The sequence below is a fragment of the Lithobates pipiens genome, unplaced genomic scaffold, assembly GCF_037356315.1.
Source record: "Lithobates pipiens isolate NorthernLeopardFrog02 unplaced genomic scaffold, aLitPip1_a1.2 Scaffold_28, whole genome shotgun sequence".
NCBI lineage: Eukaryota > Metazoa > Chordata > Amphibia > Anura > Ranidae > Lithobates > Lithobates pipiens.
The window spans coordinates 17,816,728-17,840,443 of record NW_027507789.1 but is presented as its reverse complement, the minus strand read 5'-3'; the positions used below and the strand labels follow the sequence as shown (position 1 = coordinate 17,840,443).

At 44.3% G+C, this 23,716-nt stretch overlaps 1 protein-coding gene across 1 annotated transcript in view; it reads left to right on the top strand.

Annotated features, from left to right (window-relative positions):
• Nucleotides 1-241: 241 nt before the first annotated feature.
• LOC143935146 (myosin-3-like) overlaps nt 242-23,716 on the top strand; it is a 74,054-nt gene continuing 50,579 nt past the window's right edge. The window contains exons 1-15 of the mRNA XM_077458792.1: nt 242-315; nt 5,804-6,012; nt 8,771-8,914; nt 9,725-9,881; nt 11,985-12,012; nt 12,277-12,388; nt 13,494-13,586; nt 15,032-15,095; nt 15,204-15,302; nt 15,863-15,966; nt 16,087-16,225; nt 16,503-16,621; nt 16,708-16,857; nt 21,470-21,640; nt 21,725-22,034. Coding sequence (XP_077314918.1) covers nt 5,812-6,012; nt 8,771-8,914; nt 9,725-9,881; nt 11,985-12,012; nt 12,277-12,388; nt 13,494-13,586; nt 15,032-15,095; nt 15,204-15,302; nt 15,863-15,966; nt 16,087-16,225; nt 16,503-16,621; nt 16,708-16,857; nt 21,470-21,640; nt 21,725-22,034 — 1,891 coding nt within the window. The 5' untranslated portion in view covers nt 242-315; nt 5,804-5,811. The remainder of the gene's footprint in view (nt 316-5,803; nt 6,013-8,770; nt 8,915-9,724; nt 9,882-11,984; nt 12,013-12,276; nt 12,389-13,493; nt 13,587-15,031; nt 15,096-15,203; nt 15,303-15,862; nt 15,967-16,086; nt 16,226-16,502; nt 16,622-16,707; nt 16,858-21,469; nt 21,641-21,724; nt 22,035-23,716) is intronic.

Genomic DNA, 23,716 nt, shown 5'->3' with positions numbered 1-23,716 from the left:
TTCTCCCCCTGCTCTTCTCTCTCACTCCTCTCCTCCCCCTTTGATTCTGTCTCTCTCATCCTCCACCCCCCCCCCCCCCATGTCTCTCTCCACTTAATACATTTTATTGGCAGAACCAAATACAATCAATAAAGACATTATTGTAGGGGGTGGGGGGATATTGGGGTTAAAGGATAATACAGGACAAGGGGCAAGTCCAGGTAGGGGATTTTCTCTGTATCACCCCCGTCCCTCCCCCGTCCCTCTCTAAAGTGTTCCCTCTCTTCTCTCTCAGGGTCCCGTCTGTCTTTCTCAGCTGTGGATCGGATAATTAAGGTAAGTGATCTTTTTCATGACTGTGGTGACATGTAGACTGGAGGCTGTTAAGTCGCTGCTCTTCCTATTGGCTGAATGAAGAAGCAGACAGCCGCCCTCCTCTCAGTTCTGGAAGCTGATTTCCCTCCATGAGGACTCGCCCCATACTTACATTACACCGAGTGCCCTCAATAGTGTTTGCACTGAATTCAGAAATGATTGTTTTGGAAAGACAGAAACTTCGGAAGGGTTTTGTAAGGAAGGGATTTCTTTTGTAAATTAAGCCGAAATCTATTGGCTTGTGTTTGCACAGATTAACATGCAATCGGCTTAATTCCCAGAGCTTTGAGCCCTTAAAGCCCGTGCATGCTGGCCCTTGAAGGGGTTCAGACTGCCGGGAGGCGAGGTGGGGCTTATCAGCATGTGACCGCCACGACAGCCAATCACGGTCATATGAATGGAAGGCGTCCAATCGCAAGATGCGAACGGGAGCTTAGAGTTAGCCGCCAGTAACTGTGGCGTGAGCGCACAGGGCGCTCGCCTCCGGCACAGCTCTATTGCTGCTATTGCACACAAATATGCGGCCACTCGGCGCCAAGTAGACATGTACGGTTCGTTACGTTTTTAACAAATATTAGGACAAATTTTTCAGTATTCGGATATGTCTGAATACCCGAATTACAGTATAAAAAGTTTACCGAATGCACCGAATAACGAAACGAAATTCATCTGAATTTACGAAATTCGAATTAAAATTTGAATCAAATTTTACATCGCATTCCAGTCGAATTCGAACTGTAATCATAGTTCTGAAATCAAAGACTGTGTGTGTACCATTTCGAAATAATGCTGTTTTTGTTAAGCCAAAGATGATTTAACCGTTTGCCGACCTGCCGCCACAGTTTTACTGCGGCAGAATGGCACGGGCGCGGCGAAACGACATTACCTAACGTCGCTTCGCCTTTTGGCCACTAGGGGCGCCGGCCTGTGCCCGGAGCCGATGCGAGTGCCCGGCGGGCGTGGCAATTGCCCGGCACCCTCGATCGCTCATGACAGAGCGAGAACAGGGATCTGTGTGTGCAAACGCACAGATCCCAGTTCTTTCAGGGGAGAGGAGACAGATCATGTGTTCATACTATGTATGAACACCGATCTCTCTCTCCTCCTAGACCAGTGATGGCGAACCTTGGCATTCCAAATGTTTTGGAACTACATTTCCCATGATGCTCAACGACACTGCAGAGTGCATGAGCATCATAGGAAATGTATTTCCAAAACATCAGGGGTGCCAAGGTTCGACATCACTGTCCTAGATAGTCCCATCCCCCCACAGTTATAAACACACATAGGGAACACAGTTAACCCCTTGATCGCCCCCTAGTTTTAACCCCCTTCCCTGCCAGTGATATTTACACAGTAATCAGTGCATTTTTATAGCACTGATCGCTGTATAATTGTCAATGGTTTTAAAAATGTGTCAAAAGTGTCCGATGTATCCACCATAATGTCGCAGTCCCGATAAAAATCTCTGATCGCTGCCATTACTAGTAAAAAAAAATAATAATAATAAAAATGCTATAACACTATCCCTATTTTGTAGACACTATAACTTTTGCGCAAACCAATCAATATACGCTTTTTTTTTTTTTTTTTTTTTACCAGAAATATGTAGAAGAATACATATTGGCCTAAACCGAGGAAACAATTATTTTCTTTTGATAAAAAATGTAGGATATTTATATAGCAAAAAGTAAAAGATATTGGGAGTTATTTACTAAAGGAAAATCCACTTTGTACTGCAAGTGCACTTGGAAGTAAAGTCGCTGTAGATCCGAGGGGGACATGCAAGGAAAGAAACAGCATTTTAGCTTGCACATGATTGGATGATAAAATCAGCAGAGCTTCCACTCATTTCAGAGCTACCCCTTAGATTTAGAGCGACTGCACTTCCAAGTGCACTTGCAGTGCAAAGTGGATTTGCTTTTCGTAAATAACCCCCCAATTTTTCATAACCCCCCCCCCCCCAATTTTTCTAAGACCCCTTTCACACTGTGGCGGTTTTCAGGTGATTTAGGTCTGGAAATTGCCTCTGTTAAGCTTCGGAAACCTCCTCCCATTCATCCCAGTGTGCCTTTTCACACTGGGTTGATGCGCTTGCGGGGTTTTTGCGAAAAGTCCTGCAAGCAGCATCTTTGGAGCGGGTAGGAAGCTCTGTATTTAGCGCTCCCAAAACGCCATGCTCATTCAAATGAATGGGCAGCGCTTCCGAATCGGCTGAAAAGCCGCTTTGGAAACACAGCAACACGGGAGTTTTTAACCCCTTCTTTGGGGTTAAAAGCACCCTGCTAGTGGCCAAAAAGCACCGCTTAAACTGCGGTAAAGCGCTGCTAAAGTGAGCAGCGCTTTACCGCAAATGCGGCTGCAGCCCCAGTATGAAAGGTGTCTAAGACTTTTTCCAACAATTTTCATTTGGAATTCCAGAGTAAAACCCGGTAATACATGGATCAAAATGTGGCCAGTGTAGCAGGGACTGGCCAAATTTCAATTTATGTATAGCAGGGATATGCAATTAGCGGACCTCCAGTTGTTGCAATTGTATAGGCAGGCTGGTTTTATACAAGTCGCTCTATCAATTAACTTGTGTACAACCAGCCTGAAATTTTTCTATTTATTTATTAAAATACTTAACCTACGACTTTGACATTAAAAGACCTTAAGGGAACCAACAGACCAGCATGGTAACATACAAAATAAAAGACAGGGAGTCTGTCCAACACACCCCAATTAAAATTAGGTGACTCCAAAAGATTGTACAAAAAGTATGGTTTTCAATTTCTTTCGGAATTTCAAAAAGTAGTTCTCAAATCTTAGTTTCAGAGGCAAGGAGTTCCAAAATTCAGCTCCTTGTACTTCACTCGTTCTCCCTCCGCACATTTTCTTTTTACATTTTGGAATCTTCAATATGGCCAAGTTCGCCGATCTCAAGGATTGGGTAGCCACATACTTGACAAATTTTTCCTTCAGATACTCTGGGCCACATCCATACAGTGCCTTATGGACAAGACATCCCGTTTTGAACTGAACCTGTTCTTTCACGGGCAGCCAATGCAGGGCTCTAAGGGATGGAGTGATGTGGTCACGACGAGCAACACCTGTCAGTAACCTGGCATCCATTCAGATACAGCATGAAAAATAAAACATAGAAAACCGGCCGGCATTTGGGAGCCCGTCCTCCCCTCCTACAACGTGATGGCGTCACTGCGTGCCTTCCCAGACGTGTTTCGTCACAAATGACGTTGTCAATGGGAATTGACAATGGGGAATAGTTCCCCATTGTCAATGTCATTTGTGACGAAACGCGTCTGGAAAGGCACGCAGTGACGCCATCACGTTGTAGGAGGGGAGGATGGGCTCCCGAATGCCGGCCGGTTTTCTATGTTTTATTTTTCATGCTGTATCTGAATGGATGCCCATGTAAGTGCAATATTTATGTTTTAAAATAAATTTACCAAACAGTGTTATACTATGTGGGTTTCCGCTTCCTTTTGGAGCCACTGATAGCATTTTTTGGGATCGCTGAACGAGATATATATTTGTGTGAACGCTGCCTTTCACTGTGGTTAGCTGATCTATGAACACAAGTTTCAAGGAGGAGGATACTGAGGATTTGCATACAAAGCTTTGATTAAGCTTACATCTGGTAAGCGCACTCACTTCTTGGTGACGGGCACTTGTGTGCAATTTTTTGAGTGGAATCACCGTGGTGTTCTGATAAGGATCGCAACTGATGATTTCTTATGGACTTTTGATGAACTTTGTTCGTTCTTTCATCTTTAGTTGTGAATTCACAATATTCGTTATTCTTTTTCATTGAATGTATAGTGAATGTGATATTTATTTATAACTTTCACAATTTTTTATATTTTATTAGGGTAGCTAATATTAATTGTTTCTTTGTTGGCACAGTTTTTGAAATTTTTCTAAAAAAACATACTAGGGTCACTCATGACTGGAGCCATGACTCTGGTAGAACCACTGAAACCCAAGGACGTAGGGGAAGTGGTTAAGCGGGCCATACACTGGTTGAAATTTCGGCTGGTTTGCAGGGATGACTAGCTGAAAGAAGTCTATCAAAATAACCAGATAAGTTGGAAAACTTTTCTCAATCAATGTATTTTGACAGTAATGGGAGCTGCTGTCAGAATACAATGTCCCAACAGGGAGATTCCTCCATCCACCTCATTTGTATGAATAGAGGAATCTTTTTTTTCATTCAGCCCACATATGGCCAGCTTTATCCTGGTGTGTTGGGTTTTTGAGCGTATTATGCTAATCAGTGTCATGTGAATGTCAGAACAATTACATACTGACAGTTGGAGGTCAGCAAAACAATGACACACTGAGACATGAGGGCTCAAGAACAATGAAACACTGACACTTGAGGGTCCTAGAACACATACACTGATATTTGAAGGTTCCAGAATATTGACACACTGACACTTGGTGGTCCCAGAACAGTTACATACTTATAACTGGAGGTCCAAGGACATAGACACACTGAGTCTAGAGGGTACAGAAACAATCGCAAACTGACACTTGGGGTACAGAACAATGACACAAACACTCGGGAGAATCCAAAAGTGTCAGTGACACACTAACACTGGGGGTTCAGAGCAAATGAACACTTTGGGGCCTTAGAACATGGATACCCTGACACTGGAATCCCAAAAACAATGACATATCGGTAGTTGGAGGTCTCAGGACAATGACACACTGATATTTTGGGGTCCAAAAGCAATGACACACAAACACTGGGGGGGGGGGGGTTCCTAATACAATGATACACTAACACTGGTAGTCAAGAACAATGATGCACTGACACATAGTATCCAGAACATTGACACTGGCACTTGGAGGTCCCAAAACATAGATATGTTGACATCTGGGGGTCCCAGAACAATGACACTGACATTTTGGGGTCCCAGAAAAATCACACATTGACAAAGGGAGTCCATGAACAATGGCGTGCTGACTCTGGGGGTTCCAGAACAATGACTCCTGGGAGTCCCAGCAGCATAACACTGACACTTAAGGGCCCAGAACAGTGACACACTGATCTTTGGGGGTATCACAATGAACACAAATGAGTTAGGTCTCTTATAATGACAGAGCAATTGGATGTGTACTCACTAACATACAGTTGGGTGTTTCAAACCAATGACACACTGAAACCTGGTGGTCCCAATACTGTGACACTCTGATACTTGCTGGTGGAACAAAGACACACTAACACTTGTGGGTTCAGAAAAATGACACACAGGTCTCCCAGAATAATGAAACACTGACACTTGGGGTCCTAGAACATTGAGACTTGGGGGACATGTGACACGTGGACATTTGTGGCCCAGAACAATGATACACTGACACTTAAGGGTCCTATAACAATGACATTTAGGAGTCTCATTCTGTATACCATCTTAGAACCTTTTCACCCTCCCTCTCCTTCCAGCTGCCACCATGAGTGAACAGGAGATGATGGCCTTCGGGTTGGCAGCTCCTTTTCTCCGAAAGCCTGAAAGAGAGCGGATCGAGGCCCAGAACCAACCGTTCGATGCCAAGACCTACTGCTTTGTCACTGACCCCAATGTGGACTACATCAAGGGGAAGATTAAAAGCACTGAGGCTGGAAAAACCACTGTGGAAACTGAGGAAGGCACGGTAGGTGAGGATGGGTGCCATTAATGCTGTATGTCACCCAATATTCGTTATAGAAATGTCTTCTGTACTGACCAGTTTCATGAAGTACCAACTTTGCTAAATTGCATATTCAGGGTCAACAACATGCTTTTCTGTTCAAATAAATTGCTTACTGTTTATGAAAGCTGTTCTCAACCAGGGTTTCATGAAACCCTAGGGTTCCTCCAGAGGTTGCTAGGAGTTCTTTGAGTCATGGCTGAATGACCTCCCTCTTGATAGTGCCTACATAGTTCCAGGGCCAACACCACTTGCAAAGCCAGCAGTCTGTAAGGGGGAGGGAGATATTCTGACCACCATTGTAATCAGGGCAGGACTTAAGGTGGTGGGGGCCCCTGGGCTTGAGTAGTCACTTTCGGGCCCTACCTTCTATATATTACCGTATTTATCGGTGTATAACACACGCCGGCGTATAACATGCACCCCAAGTTTAGGTGGGAATTTTAAGGAAAAAAACTTTTAGGAGGGAAGTTTAAGGAAAAAACTTACATTTAAATGCCCATCAATGCAGCCTTATCAGTGTCCATCTGCAGCCTTGTCCATCCATCTGCAGACTTGTCCAGTGTCATTACAGCCTTGTCAGCGTAGCCTTGTCATTTGCAGTTTTGCCCCCAGTGTCATTTGCAGCCTTGTCTTTACAGTCTTGAAGTTTAAAAATGGCGCAGCCGAGATACAGAGTCCTGTGCATCTCGGCGGCACTCGGGTCCTCTCGGCGGCTCTCGGGTCCTATAGGGGGCTCTCACCAGCTCTCGGGTCCTCTCGCAGTCCCGAGCGGAGCCGAGAGTAGCCGAGTGTACTCGGCTCGGCTCACAGTCACACCCAGTCCCTGTGTTATGTCCATCATAGGGCGGGACTGGGCATGACTGTGAACAGAGCTGAGCAGATATACTCGGCTATGTATCTCGGCGGGGCCCCCTATTGGGCGGGACCCATGGGCTTGAGCCCAGTCAAGCCCAATGGTAAGTCCAGCACTGATTGTAATGGTTTCCTACCTACCCCCAATGTAAGGGGCATTTTACCACTGACCCTGATTAAGTGATTTTTGTAAGGGTTCCCTAAGACCTTTCCTCTGGGCTAAAAAGGTTGAGAAAGAACTTATACTATAGACTGCATGTAACCTGAACTGACCTGTATGAGGCAGAAGCTAATCACAACCAGTGCAGAGGAGGTTTCTGGAAAATTCTGACCAGCTGTCTGTTGAATAGAGAAGAAAAATGTATCTGTTTGCTACCTATTAAAAAAATATTTGGCTTAAAATTAAAAAAAAAAAAAAATGTAATATGAATGGCTGGGAGGTATAAATGTTGTATTGGTTTTTAATACCTTGATGCCAGTAAGTGCTCGGTGGGGGCAGGACAAGCTGAATGATCAGATCTAATGCCAGTTTAATTGTGTTATTTGCAGAATTTGGTCTGTCCTGCTGTCCTCCAGCTCTTCCTTTATTCTTCTATTTCTGATACTATACAATCAAAATGTTACAAATATTTCTGAGAGGTCTTGTATCATCTCTCACTATGTCAACCACCCTCACCCCACACCCTCTCCCCTTATCCTCTCTCCCCCTTTCTCTTTCCCCTTGCCCTCCCTTCCTCTCTCTCCCTTGTCCTCCCTTCCTCTCTCTCCCTTGCCCTCCCTTCCTCTCTCTCCCTTGTCCTCCTTTCCTCTGTCTTTCTCGCCCTCCCCTCTTCTCTCTCCCTTCTCCTCCCTACCTCTCTCATTTTTTCCCTTCACTCCTCTTTCAACCTTGTCCTCACTCGCCCTCCCTTCCTATCCCTCCCTTACCCTCCCTTTCTCTTTCTCCTTTTTTCTCTCCCCATTGCCCTCCATTTTTCCTTCTACCTTGTCTTCCCTTTCTCTCTATACCCTGCCCTCCCTTTATCCTTCTCCCTCACCTTCCCTTTCTCTCACTGTCACACTTCCTTCCTCATGCTTCCTTCCTCTCTCTGTCCCTTGCCCTGTTTCTCTCTCACTCTTCCTTCCTCTATCTGTCCCTTGCCCTGTTTCTCCCTCACTCTTCCTTCCTCTCTCTGTCCCTTGCCCTGTTTCTCCCTCAATCTTCCTTCCTCTCTCTGTCCCTTGCCCCCGTTTCTCCCTCACTCTTCCTTCTTCTCTCCCTTGCCCCCGTTTCTCCCTCACTCTCCCATCCTCTCTCCCTTGCCCCGTTTCTCCCTAATTTTTCCTTCCTCTGTCTGTCCCTTGCCCCGTTTCTCCCTCACTCTCCCATCCTCTCTCCCTTGCCCCGTTTCTCCCTAATTTTTCCTTCCTCTGTCTGTCCCTTGCCCCGTTTCTCCCTCACTCTTCCTTCCTCTCTCTGTCCCTTGCCCCCGTTTCTCCCTCACTCTTCCTTCCTCTCTCTGTCCCTTGCCCCGTTTCTCCCTCACTCTTCCTTCCTCTCTCTGTCCCTTGCCCCCGTTTCTCCCTCACTCTTCCTTCCTCTCTCTGTCCCTTGCCCCGTTTCTCCCTCACTCTTCCTTCCTCTTTCTCTCCCTTGCCCCCGTTTCTCCCTCACTCTTCCTTTCTGTCTCTGTCCCTTGCCCTGTTTCTCCCTCACTCTTCATTCCTCTCTCTCCCTTGCCCTCCCTTGTGTTCTTTCTTGTTCTCTCATTTCCTTTCCCTCCCCCATTCTCCTTTTCTCTTGCTCTCCTTTTCCCCCCTCATCACCCCCCCCCCCTTTTCTCCTTCCCCATCCCCCAATCTCTCTCTTTTCTTTTTTACCCATTAGACGGTCACAGTGAAATCAGATAATGTCTTCCCCATGAATCCTCCCAAGTTCGATAAGATTGAGGACATGGCGATGTTGACTCACCTGAACGAGCCGGCTGTATTGTACAATCTGAAGGATCGTTATAAAGCTTGGATGATTTATGTACGTTCCCACCTACCGTTCCTCGCCAGGTGGCCAGCATTTCACGTGGTCATAAAATGTGAAAGCTCTGTGTACCTCTGTCTAAAGGAAATGTGAAAAAATAAAGTAACCAGCCCAAATATCACCTGGCTGACACATACAAATCCAACGCCTCAGAACTGACTGTAGATGACAGTGAGAGGACATTATCCACTCGCTTCGCCTAATGGCTGCTTGCGGCAACTCATTAAAGTGGACCATGGCCATCACAAATAATGACTAAAATGTGCCTAATACATTTATTTTTTATGATTGTTGGCTCCATCTATTGGCCATAATGCAGTATTTTCCGGATTTACTGACACTGCATTATGGCCCCTGATGACATCATATGAGCCTAGTCATAGTCCCTAACTGGAGCTCAGTAGTTGCTGTATATGACACGTCTGGAATTTATTTATGCAGATTTGTAAATTACTGACAGGTCCACTTTTATACTTTAGCAGACTTATGGTTACATTGGTAGGCCAGGTGAGTTGGACATGATGAAGCCAACTCAGGAGCTGGAAGGTCTTCAAACCTTCAGCACATGAGCATGTTTATTAAATCTTCCTGAGTACTTAAAGCAGAACGAAACCCTGTGATTTAACGGTTTCCCATAACAGGTACTGTTATATGTTGAAGGCATGCCATGAATGATAAATGTTACAGTTGCTTGTGCTCTCAACCAAAATGTCAAGCCATTAAATGGCTTGTGTCACTACCAATCACAAGGATAGGAGTCCTATGGGACAGATGTAATTAACAAATATCTAAAATATGTTATTTCAGACATATTCTGGTCTGTTTTGTGTTACTGTGAACCCCTACAAGTGGCTCCCCGTGTACAACCCTGAGGTGGTTAATGCCTACCGTGGCAAGAAGCGACAGGAGGCCCCACCACACATCTTCTCCATCTCTGACAATGCCTATCAGTTCATGCTGACTGGTGAGTCAAAATGCAGAAAGAAGCAGAAAACAAAAATGAGTTATATGTTTATTGTAAGAAAAAAAGGGTCCCGTGTCCCAATAATTTGTATGGTGGGAACCCCTCATAATGGGCACAGTAGGTGGGCAGGTCAAGGAACTCAGTGCAAGGATGATGGAACCCCTAATAACAGGCAAAGCAGATGTGCAAACCCAGGAACTCAGCACAGGGATGGTGGGAACCCTACATAATGGGCACAGCAAATGTACAGACCCAGAAACTCAGCACAGGGAGGGTGAGGACCCCTCATAATTGGCACAGCAGGTGTACAGACCCGGGAACTCAGCACAGGGATGGTCGGAACCCCACATAATGGGCACAACAGATGAGCAGACCTGGAAACTCAGTACAGGGATTGTGGGAACCCTTTATAATGGGTACAGCAGGTGTACAGACCTGGAAACTCAGCACAGGCATGATGGGAACCCTTCATAGTGAGCAGAGAAGGTGAGCAGACCTGGAAACTAAGGACAGGAATGGTGGGAACCCTTTATATTGGGCACAGCAGGTGTACAGACCTGAAAACTCAGTACGGGCTTAGTGGGAACCCCTCTTAACGGGCAGAGCAGATGTGCAGACCTGGAAACTCATAGAAGAAAAATTCAAGTGAGTAGCTGTTGACATATAGGTTTAGCCAAAACTTTTTTGTTTTTGTTTTGTAAAGACTAGAGAACATTCAAAACCCCATCAGTTTTTATTTTTTATTTTTGTGTGCTGTTTGGTAGATCTACCTCAACTTCCTGTTCTTGTAGAAACCTCTACAGAGACAGTTATCACCAGAACAGGTGTCCCAATTGGAAAATATCCCCTCTATTTCTGTTCTGGTTACAACTGTAAAAAAAATAAAAAAAATAGTCCTGCACTGACTCCTAGGCCAGAACTCCTGTCTGCCGGGCGGAGCTGTCTCTAATGCCACGTACACACGACCAGACTTTTCGACAGACTTTCCGAATGAACTGACTTGGCCACACACTATCACACCAAAGTCCGACGGATTCGAACATGATGACATACGACTGGACTAGAATAAGGAAGTTCATAGCCAGTAGCCAATAGCTGCCCTAGCGTCTGTTTTCATCCTCGGACTAGCATATAGACGACCGGATTTTTTCGACCGGACTCGAGTCCGTCGGAAAGATTTGAAACATGTTTTATTTCTAGGTCCGTCTGACTTTTAGGGAAAAAAAGTCCACTGGAGCCCACACACGATCGTAATATCCAACGGATTCATTCCATCGGACCTAGTCCGTCGAAAAGTCTGGTCGTGTGTGTACGCGGCATAAGGCTGCTTTCACACTTTACAGGCGCTATAGCACTAAAAATAGTGCCTGCATAGCGCCTGTAAAGAGCCTCGCCTCTCACACCAGTGTGAAAGCCCGAGTGCTTTCATACTGGAGCGGTACGTTGGCAGGACGCCAAAAAAAGTCCTGCAAACCGCATCTTTGCAGCGCTGTATACACCTAAAGCGGCTCGCCCATTGAAATCAATGGGCAGCGCCGCCAAACCGCCGGCATAGTGCCGCTGCAACAGTGCTTTGCGGGCGGTTTTATCCCTTTCTCGGCCGCTAGAGGGGGTTAAAGGCACCCGGCTAGCACCCGAAAACCTCTGCAAAAACGACAGTAAAGCGCTGCTAAAAATAGCAGCACTTTACCGCCCCGACGCCCCAGTGTGAAAGTAGCCTAATGATGAACCCTGACCTCTATTCCTGGGATGATTATGAAGCAAGCGTACAGGTGTGCAGTTAGCAAGCCTACCAAAATTTAGACATACACTGCTCATATGCAGATGAAATCTTCTAGATATCACTAACAGATTAGATATTGTTATAGTAAATTTGAAATTCAGTAGTGCAGAGGCAGGAACTCAGTGCGGGGACAGTGGGACATTATATAGATAGCTTTGGTGGAATCTTCTGGATATATCTAAGGCTGCTTTCACACTGATGCATTTTTGCTACACTTTTACTGTACTCAAATCGCACCAAAATGCAATGATGGAATTGATCTCTGATGGAATTGATATTGTTACATTATAACAGAACTGTCTTTCTATTCTGTCCTCCAGATCGTGAGAACCAGTCTATCCTCATCACGTGCGTATCTATTACTTATTAAGTATAATATAAGATTATTATAATCTTTCACTAATTCTGTAACTTACTAGTTATTAAGTCGAAAATGTTCATTCTATAAACATTTTAAATCTGAAATGCATGCCACACTGACGGCGCTAATATCTAAAGCCACTTAAAGCCTTCTGGCAGATGAGCTGGGGTCACAAAGGATAGCCCCGGTCATGAATAGGCAAACCTGCAGGTTTTCTCTATACCTTAATACAATGTTGTTCTGTTCGGCAGTGGAGAATCCGGTGCTGGGAAGACTGTTAACACAAAACGCGTCATCCAGTACTTTGCAACAATTGCAGCTGTGGGTGAGGTGAAAAAGAAGGAATCCACAAGTGGGATAAAGGTATAGTATACATGTTATACAATGTATATACAATGTATGGATCCTACCATAGAACAGTTATGACAGGTCCACCAATTACTGCTTGCATCAAAACTGACAACAAAGATCAAGGATTGATGGATAAAGACTAGGGATGAGTTTGAGTTAGCGTGGATCCAGTAGGCTAACTAGTCACCTAGACAAGCCTAAGTGTCCACCTAGATCGTTTGGCACCAGTTCCCCAGTAAGAAGACCTAGGGATGTCCAAATCTCTAAGAGATTAGCAGACAGACAGAAACAATAGATGACTTAATTAACAATGAGAATTCCCACCTAGGTGGCCCACAATGGGGGGAAATTATACTATGGGAGAAAGACACCTTAGTAGAGACCCCAGCATCAGGCTTTTTGAGCTGATTATATAAACCTCTGTTATAAGTCTCACAGCTTAAAGCAGCCATTGCTGGTTTGGGCACAAGGGCCCCAAATCTGTATCCAGGTCCTAGGTTCCCAGAGTCTGTGTGTTTCGGGAGGACATGGACCCGAATCCATAGCAAGACCACTCCAAGGGTCCCCCAGGCACACACTTCCCAAGAATAGAGCCCCTTCAAAAGCCAGGGTCCATAGTCAGTAGGCCAGAGGCTACCATTCAGTCCCACTCAAAAGCACCTGTCCTGGTTGGGTCTGTCACAGCACTATAACCAGCAACCTCACCTGGCTTATTACGGTGCTTCAGCACTGTACAAGTGTCACACAATGTTTCCGCTGCTCAACTTCAGCTGCAAATTTTCATTGCTTGCTGAAGTTGGTAAATTCTGCTTTGTTCCTCAGACGATTGCAGGCGATTCCGGTGCTCTGGTGCTCCTGCGAATTATTACACCGAAATGTTTATTTTAACATATAACCTGCCTCATCCCTCCCTTTTAAATTGTGGCCTATTAGCCTTAAAAATGGGCTAAAATTATTATCAAGCTTCGCCCCCAACCCCCATGCACTTCAGTGGGATTGGCTGCTAAATTCAGGTTTCTCAAATTTTAAAAAGGCTCCGACAAACAATCTATGAATTAAGGCTCATTTTTTTAAAGATGACCCATTCTTCTAATTAAATTTATTATTTTCTGTTTAGGGCACCCTAGAGGACCAAATCATCCAGGCCAACCCTCTGCTGGAGGCCTTCGGCAATGCCAAGACTGTCAGGAATGATAATTCATCCCGTTTTGTGAGTTTTTTCTATCGGTGTCTTCTTTATATGAAACTGCAAATATTCATATTGTGCAAAACTTAATGACTAGTTGTAAACAGCTCAGTTAGCTCAGAGTCATGACCCCCAGTGATTAGGCTGCATCATTAGGGAGAATGTAAAGGTTTAGGGGATTGGGTTAGGGCTATGGTTAGGGGTTGCTTTTGGTTCAGGTTATGGCTTTAGTTAGAGTTTGGAGTTAGGGCTAGGATTGTATTTGGGAGTTGCGTTAGTGTTATAATTAAGGGTTGGATTAGAGTTGTGTTGAGAGTTTGTAATGGGTTGGGGTTATGGTTAGGGCCTTGGTTAGGTTTATGGCTGTAGGATGGGTTGGAATTAAGGTTAGGGAAAAAAATGGGTTAGGGTTATGGGTTAAGGTTAATCCACAGATTAGTCTAGGTTGTGGATAGTGGCTGGGTTGGTTAGAGTTAAGGTTATGGGTTGACTTAGGGTTATGTCTAGAGTTCTGTTGGAACTATGACTAGCCACTTAATTGGGTTACTCTTATAATTTGGTGCTGGGTTGGGTAAGGTGTTTGGGTAAGGTTAATGTTAGGCATTAAATTGAGTTATATTAAGGCACTGAGTTAGGTTAGGGAGTTGGGTTAGGTTATGGCTAGAAATGGGGTAAAGTTTAATGCTGGAGACTGAGTTAGGGTTATGGTTAAGGATTAAACTGGGTTATGGTTTGGGGTTTGGTTGAGTTGCTTTTTGATTAGATGTTAGTTTATTGTTATTGATAGGTAGGTATTGGATTCTGTTAAGATATGGCTAGGGAATGGTTTTGGGTTTTGCTAGATTGGATGATGATCATGATTATTAATTTTTTTGTGAGTTGCAACAGAACTGAAATGTTGTCACCAAACTGTTAAACACTCTTATGCCCCGTACACATGATTGGATTTTCCGACAACAAATGTTGGATGTGAGCTTGTTGGCGGAAAGTCCGACCGTGTGTATGCTCCATCGAACATTTGTTGTCAGACTTTCCGCCAACAAATGTTGGCTAGCAGGTTCTCAAATTTTCCGCCAACAAATGTTTGTTGTTGGACTTTACGATCGTGTGTACACAAGTCCGTCGGACAAAAGTCCACACATGCTCAGAACCAAGTACAAGCTGGAGATATAACTAGCATTCGTAATGGAGATATCACGTACGTCTTGTACGTCACTACGTTCCTAATTGTTGACCAACATTTGTGTGACCGTGTGTATGCAAGACAAGTTGGAGCCAACATCCTTAGTACAAAAATCCACAGTTTTGTTGTCGGAAAGTCCGATCGCGTGTACGGGGCATTAGAATAATAGTGATCATTGCCCTTGGCCCACTTCTGCCACTTGTATACATTGTTTTTTTGTTTTTTTTGGAGGGATACATTTGCTGCTTTCATGACTAATGTGTGGATGTATTGTGTCACCAAACAGGGCAAGTTCATTCGTATTCACTTTGGCACCACTGGCAAACTGGCTTCCGCAGATATCGAAACCTGTGAGTATCTCTTGGTCTGGCAGCAATATAGAATTAGTGAGTGATTTGATGTATTAAAAAAGTAACATATGGGAAAGCTGTAGCATCCAAACCTCTCCCTTACTACAGATCTACTGGAGAAGTCCAGGGTCACCTTTCAGCTCCTGGCAGAGAGAAGTTATCACATCTTCTACCAGATCCTGTCAAACAAAAAGCCGGAACTGATTGGTGAGTAGACGACGGGTCGGGGAACGCTGAAAGATGGTGGAGAGAGGAAGAGTCCACAGGCAAAATTTTACTGTGTCATAATTGCGTACACGTGAAGGAAATGGCATTTCCATGTTTGTGTAGAACATTCTGAATTTTATTGGGCGGCACAGTGGTGTAGTGGTTAGCACTCTCACCAAGCAGTAAGAAGGGTCACTAGTTCAAATCCCAACCACGACACTACCTGCCTGGAGTTTGCATGTTCTCCCTGTGCCTGTGTGGGTTTCCTCCGGGTACTCCAGTTTCCTCCCACACTCCAAAGACACGCAGGTAGGTTAATTGGCTTCTGTCCAAAAATTGGCCCTAGTATATGAATGGGGACCTTAGATTGTGGGCTCCTTGAGGGTAGGGGCCAATGTGAGTGTGCAATGTACAGGGATAGGGGTAGACACTCACTCAGGTTAAACTGGATGGACTGGGGTCTTTATTCAACCTTACTAACTATGAAACTGTCAATTACTGAAATAAATGTCTGCTATTCATTATTGGAATCAAATATTTGTAATTGTGTACAATTTTAGACATGCTGTTAATTACAACAAACCCGTATGACTTTCCGTACGTCAGTCAGGGTGAGATCTCTGTGGCGAGCATTGATGACACCGAGGAGCTGATGGCCACGGATGTAAGGAGACCAGGAAATGGGCCTAATATTATTCTGTGGCATTGTCACAGATATTCTGATAAAAGGGGGGTCAGATTTCCAGAACCAAGTTTTATTTATTTTCTGTATGTGGAATTGCAGAGTGCTATTGATATTCTGGGCTTCACTCCTGAGGAGAAGGTCGGAATCTACAAGTTAACCGGTGCCGTTTTGCATTATGGTAATATGAAATTCAAGCAAAAACCACGGGAAGAGCAGGCCGAGCCTGATGGGACAGAAGGTCAGTCTATGCATCTATCTATCTATCTATCTATCTATCTATCTATCTATCTATCTATCTATCTATCTATCTATCTATCTATCTATCTATCTATTTATCCTCTCTGTATGATCTTCTATTCGGTCATTGGGTGACAGTCACATGTTTGAAACCCTAGAAAATTATTTTCTGGAGGTTATTCCAAGTTCAATACTTGTGATGTGGCCTGAATGTGATCGACTAATTTTTTTCGCTGGTTATCTGGAATGGCTCTTAAAGAGACATCTCTGTGTTCCAGTGGCCGATAAAACGGCGTACCTCATGGGATTGAATTCTGCTGACTTGCTAAAGGCACTCTGTTTCCCCCGGGTGAAGGTGGGGAATGAGTATGTGACTAAGGGGCAGACTCCAGAGCAGGTAGGTTTTACCATACAGAGTTGGTACCATCTTCATCTGTCTCCCTTGTTAGTGATGACCAGCATTAAACCATTTTTTGTATCTAGGTGCACCAAAATGTAAATGCACTTGCCAAGTCTGTCTATGAGAAGCTATTCCAGTGGATGGTGACCCGTATCAACCAGCAACTCGATACTAAACTCCCCAGACAGCATTTCATTGGTGTGCTGGATATTGCCGGATTTGAAATCTTTGAGGTTGGTATGAAAAAACCCCCACTGTTTATCTACCTAGTAATTTATTATACACATGTATTTTCTGTTATTGTACATGGTGGGGAAGAAGGTGCAACAAAGCTCTGGGGTAACACCCTGCTTATAAGTGGGGGGACACTATATGACCTGCCTATAAGAGCTGGAATCCTTTATGCTGTACTTATACAAGGCAAAACACTATTTACCCTGCCAATAGGAGGTGGGGCACTCTATGCTCTACCTAAGAAAGCGGGACATTCTATACCTTGCCTATAGGTGGTATGACACTCTATGCCCTGCCTATAGAAGGTAGGACACTCTATGTTCTGCCTAAAGGTGGTAGGACACTCTATGCCTTGCCTGTAGGGGGAGGAACACTCTGTGCCCTGCCTAAAGGAGGTGGAACCCTTTATGCCCTACTTATAGGAGGAGAAACACTATATACCCTGATCTAGGTGCCTGGTCACTCTATACCCTGCCCAAAGAAAGAGGGACACTCTATGCCCTTATTATGAGATATTGCATCTGATTGCACTACCTTTGGGAGGTGGGACTCTATGGGGTTGATTTACTAAAGGCAAATAGACTGTGCACTTGCAGTTACACTCTACAATTGTGTCACAGATCAGCTGCGGAACTGATCTGTGTCTTACCTTTACTGCTGTAGGTCGGCTGGCACCTGTTGTTCCACTAGCTTGTGTTCAGCTCTGCTGCACTCTGCAGCTATGGGTGTCGCCGGCCTCACCTGGTCCTTAATTATGTCATTCCTTCTTGCTACTTCTTGTCCAGCTCCCCATGTGCTTCTCTATTTAAATTCCTTCCAGACCAGCTTCTGGTTGCTTGAGCAACGCTTGTTTCTGAGCTCCCTTCATGTAACCTGCTTTAACATGACCTCTCGTGAACTGATCTCTTGTGTACAGACTCGGCTAGTCCTCCTGATTACGTTGTCTGCAGCCTGCCCTGACCTTGGCTCGCTATCCGGCTCTCCTTTGCTTCATCCATACAGCCATCCTTGTCTGACAGTGTCTTCTGGTACTCCCCTAGTGAGCAGGGTAAACCCAGGGGTTGTGACCTGGAGTCAGCACGCAGCTAAGCCCAAACCCTTGTGAGGGGGTCCCTGGCAGAATACCAGCTGGCCCTTAGACTCCATGGCCTGGGGGATCCCGTGTCGCCTGCTCGCTTGTGGGCTCACTTTAGTAGTACCGTGACAAAGTGTAGTTGCTCCAGAGCTTAGTAAGTGAGGAAAATATCTGCTGACTTCCATCATCCACTCATATGCAAGGAAAAATGCAGTCCCTTTTTTTTCCTTGCATGTGATTGTGTATATTTTGCAAGTGAAGCTTAACCGCATATACTAAGCTCTGGAGTAACTGCACTTGCAAGTGCACAATCTTTTTACCTTTAATAAAGCAACCCCTAAATGTCCTGCCTATAGGAGGTAGGACACGCAATGCCTTGCCTGTAGGAGGTAGGACACTCTATGCCTTGCCTGTAGGAGGTAGAACACTCTATGTCTTGCCTGTAGGAGGTAGAACACTCTATGTCTTGCCTGTAGGAGGTAGAACACTCTATGCCTTGCCTGTAGGAGGTAGAACACTCTATGCCTTGCCTGTAGGAGGTAGGACACTCTATGTCTTGCCTGTAGGAGGTAGGGCACTCTATGCCTTGCCTGTAGGAGGTGGAACCTTTTATGAATGGTCTAAAGGAGGTGGGACATGATATGCCCTGCTTATGGAAGGTGGGACACTATATCATGGTGTATACTTATGGTTATGGTCAATCATTGGCCTTAATATGTAAATTCTGTTCCCCATGTTTAATGTATCACTTTAAATAATGTGCCTTACTATGATGTTAATATATATTTATATATTTATCCATGCTTCTCATAGCTTTAATTCACCAGATATAGTACACTATATTGTCAGAAGTATTGGGACACCTGCTTTTACACGCACATGAACTTTAAAGGCATCCCAGTCTAAAGGCCCGTACACACGATATAAAAATCAGAAGACAAATTTCATCCGACGAATGATCTTCTGGATTTCGGATCATTAGTATGGTGCTTTTGACAGCTGATTTCGCTTTTTTGTCTGCCAAAAACTGTAACTGCAGACTATAAATGTTTTGTCGAATGTGAACTCAAAGTCCGATTTCCAGTGAAGAGAACTCTTAAGGCGTCAGCATACCAAGACATATGGGACCATTTCATGCTCCCAACTTTGTGGGAACAGTTTGGGGATGGCCCCTTCCTGTTCCAAAATGACTGCTCACCAGTGTACAAACTGTTCCCACAAAGTTGGGAGCATGAAATTGTCCAAAATATCTTGGTATGCTGACGCCTAAGAGTTCCATTCGCTGGAACTAATGCCGCGTACACACGGGCGGACTGTATGGCGTACTTAGTCCGTCGAAACACATTTCAGTGGACAGTCCGCTCGTGTGTGGGCTTCAGCGGACTTTTTCAGCGTGCAGTCTGGCGTACTAAGTATTTCGGATTTTTCAAAATTCTGTCCGTCGTACCTTGGTTTCAGCGGACAATCCGCTCGTCAGTAGGCTAGTTCAACGGACTAAGAATGGCGCATGCCCAGAAAGGATTTACACGGCGGAAGGGTGCTTTGCTGTGTATTGGACTTCCTATTTCTAGTCCCGTCGTACGTGCTGTACACGTCATCGCGCAAGCTTTCGACGGACTGTTTGGGTATCCGTGTGTGGTCAAGTCCGTTCAGTCGAAAGTATGACGGACTGTCCGTCGGATTGTACGACGGACTAAGTACGCCATACAGTCCGCCCGTGTGTACGCGGCATAAGGGGCCAAGCCCAACCCCTGAAAACCAACACCACACCATAATCCCCCCTCCACCAAATGATTTGGACCAGTGCACAAAGCAAGGTCCATAAAGACATGGATGAGCGAGTTTGGGGTGGAGTAACTTGACTGGCCTCCGCAGATAGATCACCTTTGGGATGAATTAGAGTGGAGACTGTGAGCCAGGCCTTCTCGTCCATATCAGTGCCTGACCTCACAATTGAGCTTCTGGAGGAATGGTCAAATATTCCCATAAACACACTCCTAAACCTTGTGGACAGCCTTTCCAGAAGAATTGATGCTGTTAAGGGTGGACCAACTCAATATTGAACCCTATGGACTAAGACTGGGATGCCATTGAAGTTCATATGCATGTAAAGGCAGGCGTCCTAATAGTTTTGACAATATATGTCTCTCCTAGGGAATCTATTCCTGCCACCTTGACAATGCCAACCTTCTAAGCACTAGTCATCCCATATATTGCCATATGTTTACCTTTCCTAGTACTTGACCTTAACCATTTTTAGGTTAACTCAAGTACTTTTCCACTCTATGAACCCGAGGAACTCATTCGTTATAAGATCCTCTTTTATAAGGACATTTCACACTTTTATTTAGAAATACAGAAACATTTTGTTTCAGATATAGGTCCAATTTTAAACACAGTGTCCGGTACGAGGGTGTTATTTAGTTTCAGGGTATTTGGGGATTTGCTACATTTGCACATCTGAAGAAAGTCAGGAATTTCAACTGCGCTCACACTTAAAAAATCTAAAAAATATATATCTAAAACCTATAACAGAATAATATGTATACACTATAACTAGTCAAAAATTATAATATAAAAACACAACTAAGTGAATAATAAAAATATACTCTATAACTCATACAATAATCAAGTGTACAACAAAAAATATATATATAAAGTGCTCAAAAATTATATATAAGCAACAGTTCCTCATAAAGACATAGTAATGAACATAAGTGGTAAAGTGCACAGAATTTTTGTGAACAATCAGAAATATTATGAATAAAGTGCTCAAAAATTATATGTAAGAAAACAGTTCTTCATCAAGATGTAATCGTGAGCATAACAGTCCAATAATCATAAGTGTTTCTTCTCAAGAAATCCTATGCGGGTGCAAGAGAGAGAATTTCCTTCACCAACACCGTGCTGATAAATGGTAAAAATGCGCGCTTACCAAATCCCAGAATCAGAAAGGCATTTGATATCAGAAATCTTAGGGGTCATCACACAGGGACATCACCTCGTTTTCATGTGGTTGGACCATTCATAAAAGGCAAGCAAAGACTCCCATAGTGTAAAAACGTAAACCAAAATCTTTTATTCCATAATAAAAAACATACTCACAAACATAAAGGTCAAATCAGCGTTAAGAAAAGCTGGCCGGCAAAGCGAACGCCCAAATGTCACGTGATATGCGTCAAGCACGTCAAGACCACCCTACGTACGTTTCGCCATATGTGGCATCGTCTGGGTGATATATGGCGAAACGTACGTAGGGTGGTCTTGACGTGCTTGACGCATATCACGTGACATTTGGGCGTTCACTTTGCCGGCCGGCTTTTCTTAACGCTGATTTGACCTTTATGTTTGTGAGTATGTTTTTTATTATGTACATCTGAAGAAAGCCTCCAGACATACTTAGTAATGGTATTTTGGTGCGAATCCAGAAGTCATGGTATGCTGTCACAGGCCTCAAAATTGACAACATGCTGCTATACATAACGTTTTTCATATTCACCGATTCAATATCATTACCTATATCTGATTTCATTTAGCTCAACAGCTTGGAACAACTTTGTATCAACTTCACTAATGAGAAGCTACAGCAGTTCTTCAACCACCACATGTTCGTACTTGAACAAGAGGAATACAAGAAGGAAGGAATTGAGTGGGACTTCATTGACTTTGGCATGGATTTGGCAGCCTGTATTGAGCTTATTGAGAAGGTAAGTATATTTACCTAGGTAGGTGGCTATTATTATCCAATGACTACATCCTAGAAGAACGTTAAACATGATTTCTTCAACTAGCCAATGGGCATCTTCTCCATCCTGGAAGAGGAGTGCATGTTTCCCAAGGCGACTGACACTTCCTTTAAAAACAAGTTGCATGACCAACATCTGGGCAAGTCCAGCAATTTTCAGAAGCCAAAAGTGGCCAAAGGAAAAGCAGAGGCTCACTTCTCCCTCATCCACTATGCTGGGACAGTGGACTACAACATCAAGGGTTGGCTGGAGAAGAACAAGGACCCGCTGAATGAAACTGTGGTGGGACTCTACCAGAAAACGTCCATGAAAATTTTGTCAAATCTGTATGCCACCTATTCTGTAGTTGACGCAGGTAAATGTTTAATTGGATAAAACTGTTGTTTTTACTATAGCTATGGCTGTTTGTCTGGTCACTCGGTAACTCTCAATGGTGGTGCTAACTACAGGAGGCCACTTGTATTGACATGACATAAAGTAATGCTTACTTGGAAAATAATTATTTATCTCAATATATATCTCTGTGGCCCAATGCAAAATGTGAACCCCAGACCTATCATACCTCCTCGATGCATTGCAAACAAATATCAGACAAGCCTTAAAGTAAACCTTTGGGCTCCACTTGCATTCGAAGATAGTTCCCAGTTCACAGAGCCACATGTTCAGTTTATCTAAAGAGTGCTTAGGTGTCCCCAAAAGCTGTGTATTTTGTTTACCATACAGACAATAGCTTCCATGGCCAATCACCTGACTATATTGTGAAAAATTATTGGGCCGCCTGCCTTTAGACGCACATGAACTTTTATGGCATCCCAGTCTTAGTCCGTAGGGTTCAATATTGAGTTGGCCCACCCTTTGCAGCTATAACAGCTTCAACTCTTCTGGGAAAGCTGTCCTCAAGGTTTAGGAGTGTGTCTATGGGAATGTTTGACCATTCTTTCAGAAGCCCATTTGTGAGGTCAGGCACTGATGTTAGACGAAAAGTCCTGGCTCACAGTCTCCGCTCAAATTCAGAGGTGTTCTATTGAGTTGAGGCCAGTCAAATTCCTCCACCCCAAACTCACTCATCCGTGTCTTTATGGACCATGCTATGTGCACTAGTGCGCAGTCATGTTGGAAGAGGAAGGAGCCATCCCCAAACTGTTCCCACAAAGTCGGGAGCATGAAATTTGTCCAATATGTCTTGGTATGCTGACGCCTTAAGATTTCCCTTCACTGGAACTAAGGGGCCAAGCCCAACCCCATGCCATAATACCCCCGCACCAAATGATTTGGACCAGTGCACAAAGCAAGGTCCATAAAGACATGGATGATCGAGTTTGGAGTGGAGGAACTTGACTGGCTGGGCCTCAACTCAATAGAATGCCTTTGGGATGAATAAGATCGGAGACTGCCAGCCAGGCCTTCTTGTCCACATCAGTGCCTGACCTCACAAATGCGCTTCTGGAAAAATGGTCAAACATAAGTGCCCATTAGTGCCTTATTGTCAGTGTCAATATTCAGTTTTGCCTATCAGTGCTGCCAACCAGTGCCTAATAGTGCCCATCGATGCCCTCTCTCAGTGACCTTCAGTGCCGCCTATCTGTACCCATCAGTGCCACCTATCAGTGTCCATCAGTGCAGCCTCATCAGTGCCTCCCGATCAGTGGCCACCAGTGCTGCTTCATCAGTGCCCATCAGTTCAGCCTATCAGTGCCCATTAGTGCAGCCTCATCAGCTCACATCAGTGAAGGACAAAAAAATTACTTATTTTCAAAAAAAAAAGTAAAATTTTGTTTAGCAAACAATAAAAAACTCAGTGGTGATTAAATACCACCAAGAGAAAACTCTATTTGTGTGATAAACATGTCATATGGGTAAAGTGTTGCATGACAGCGCAATTGTCATTCCAAGTAGAGACAGCTGAAAATTGGCTTGGGCAGGAAGGGGGTAAAAGTGCCCAGTAGGCAAGTGCTTATTTGAAGCTGAAGTAAGAAGCTGATTGGCTACCATTCACCAGATTTTGCACTCTTTAGTTTTAGTAAATCAACGCCAATA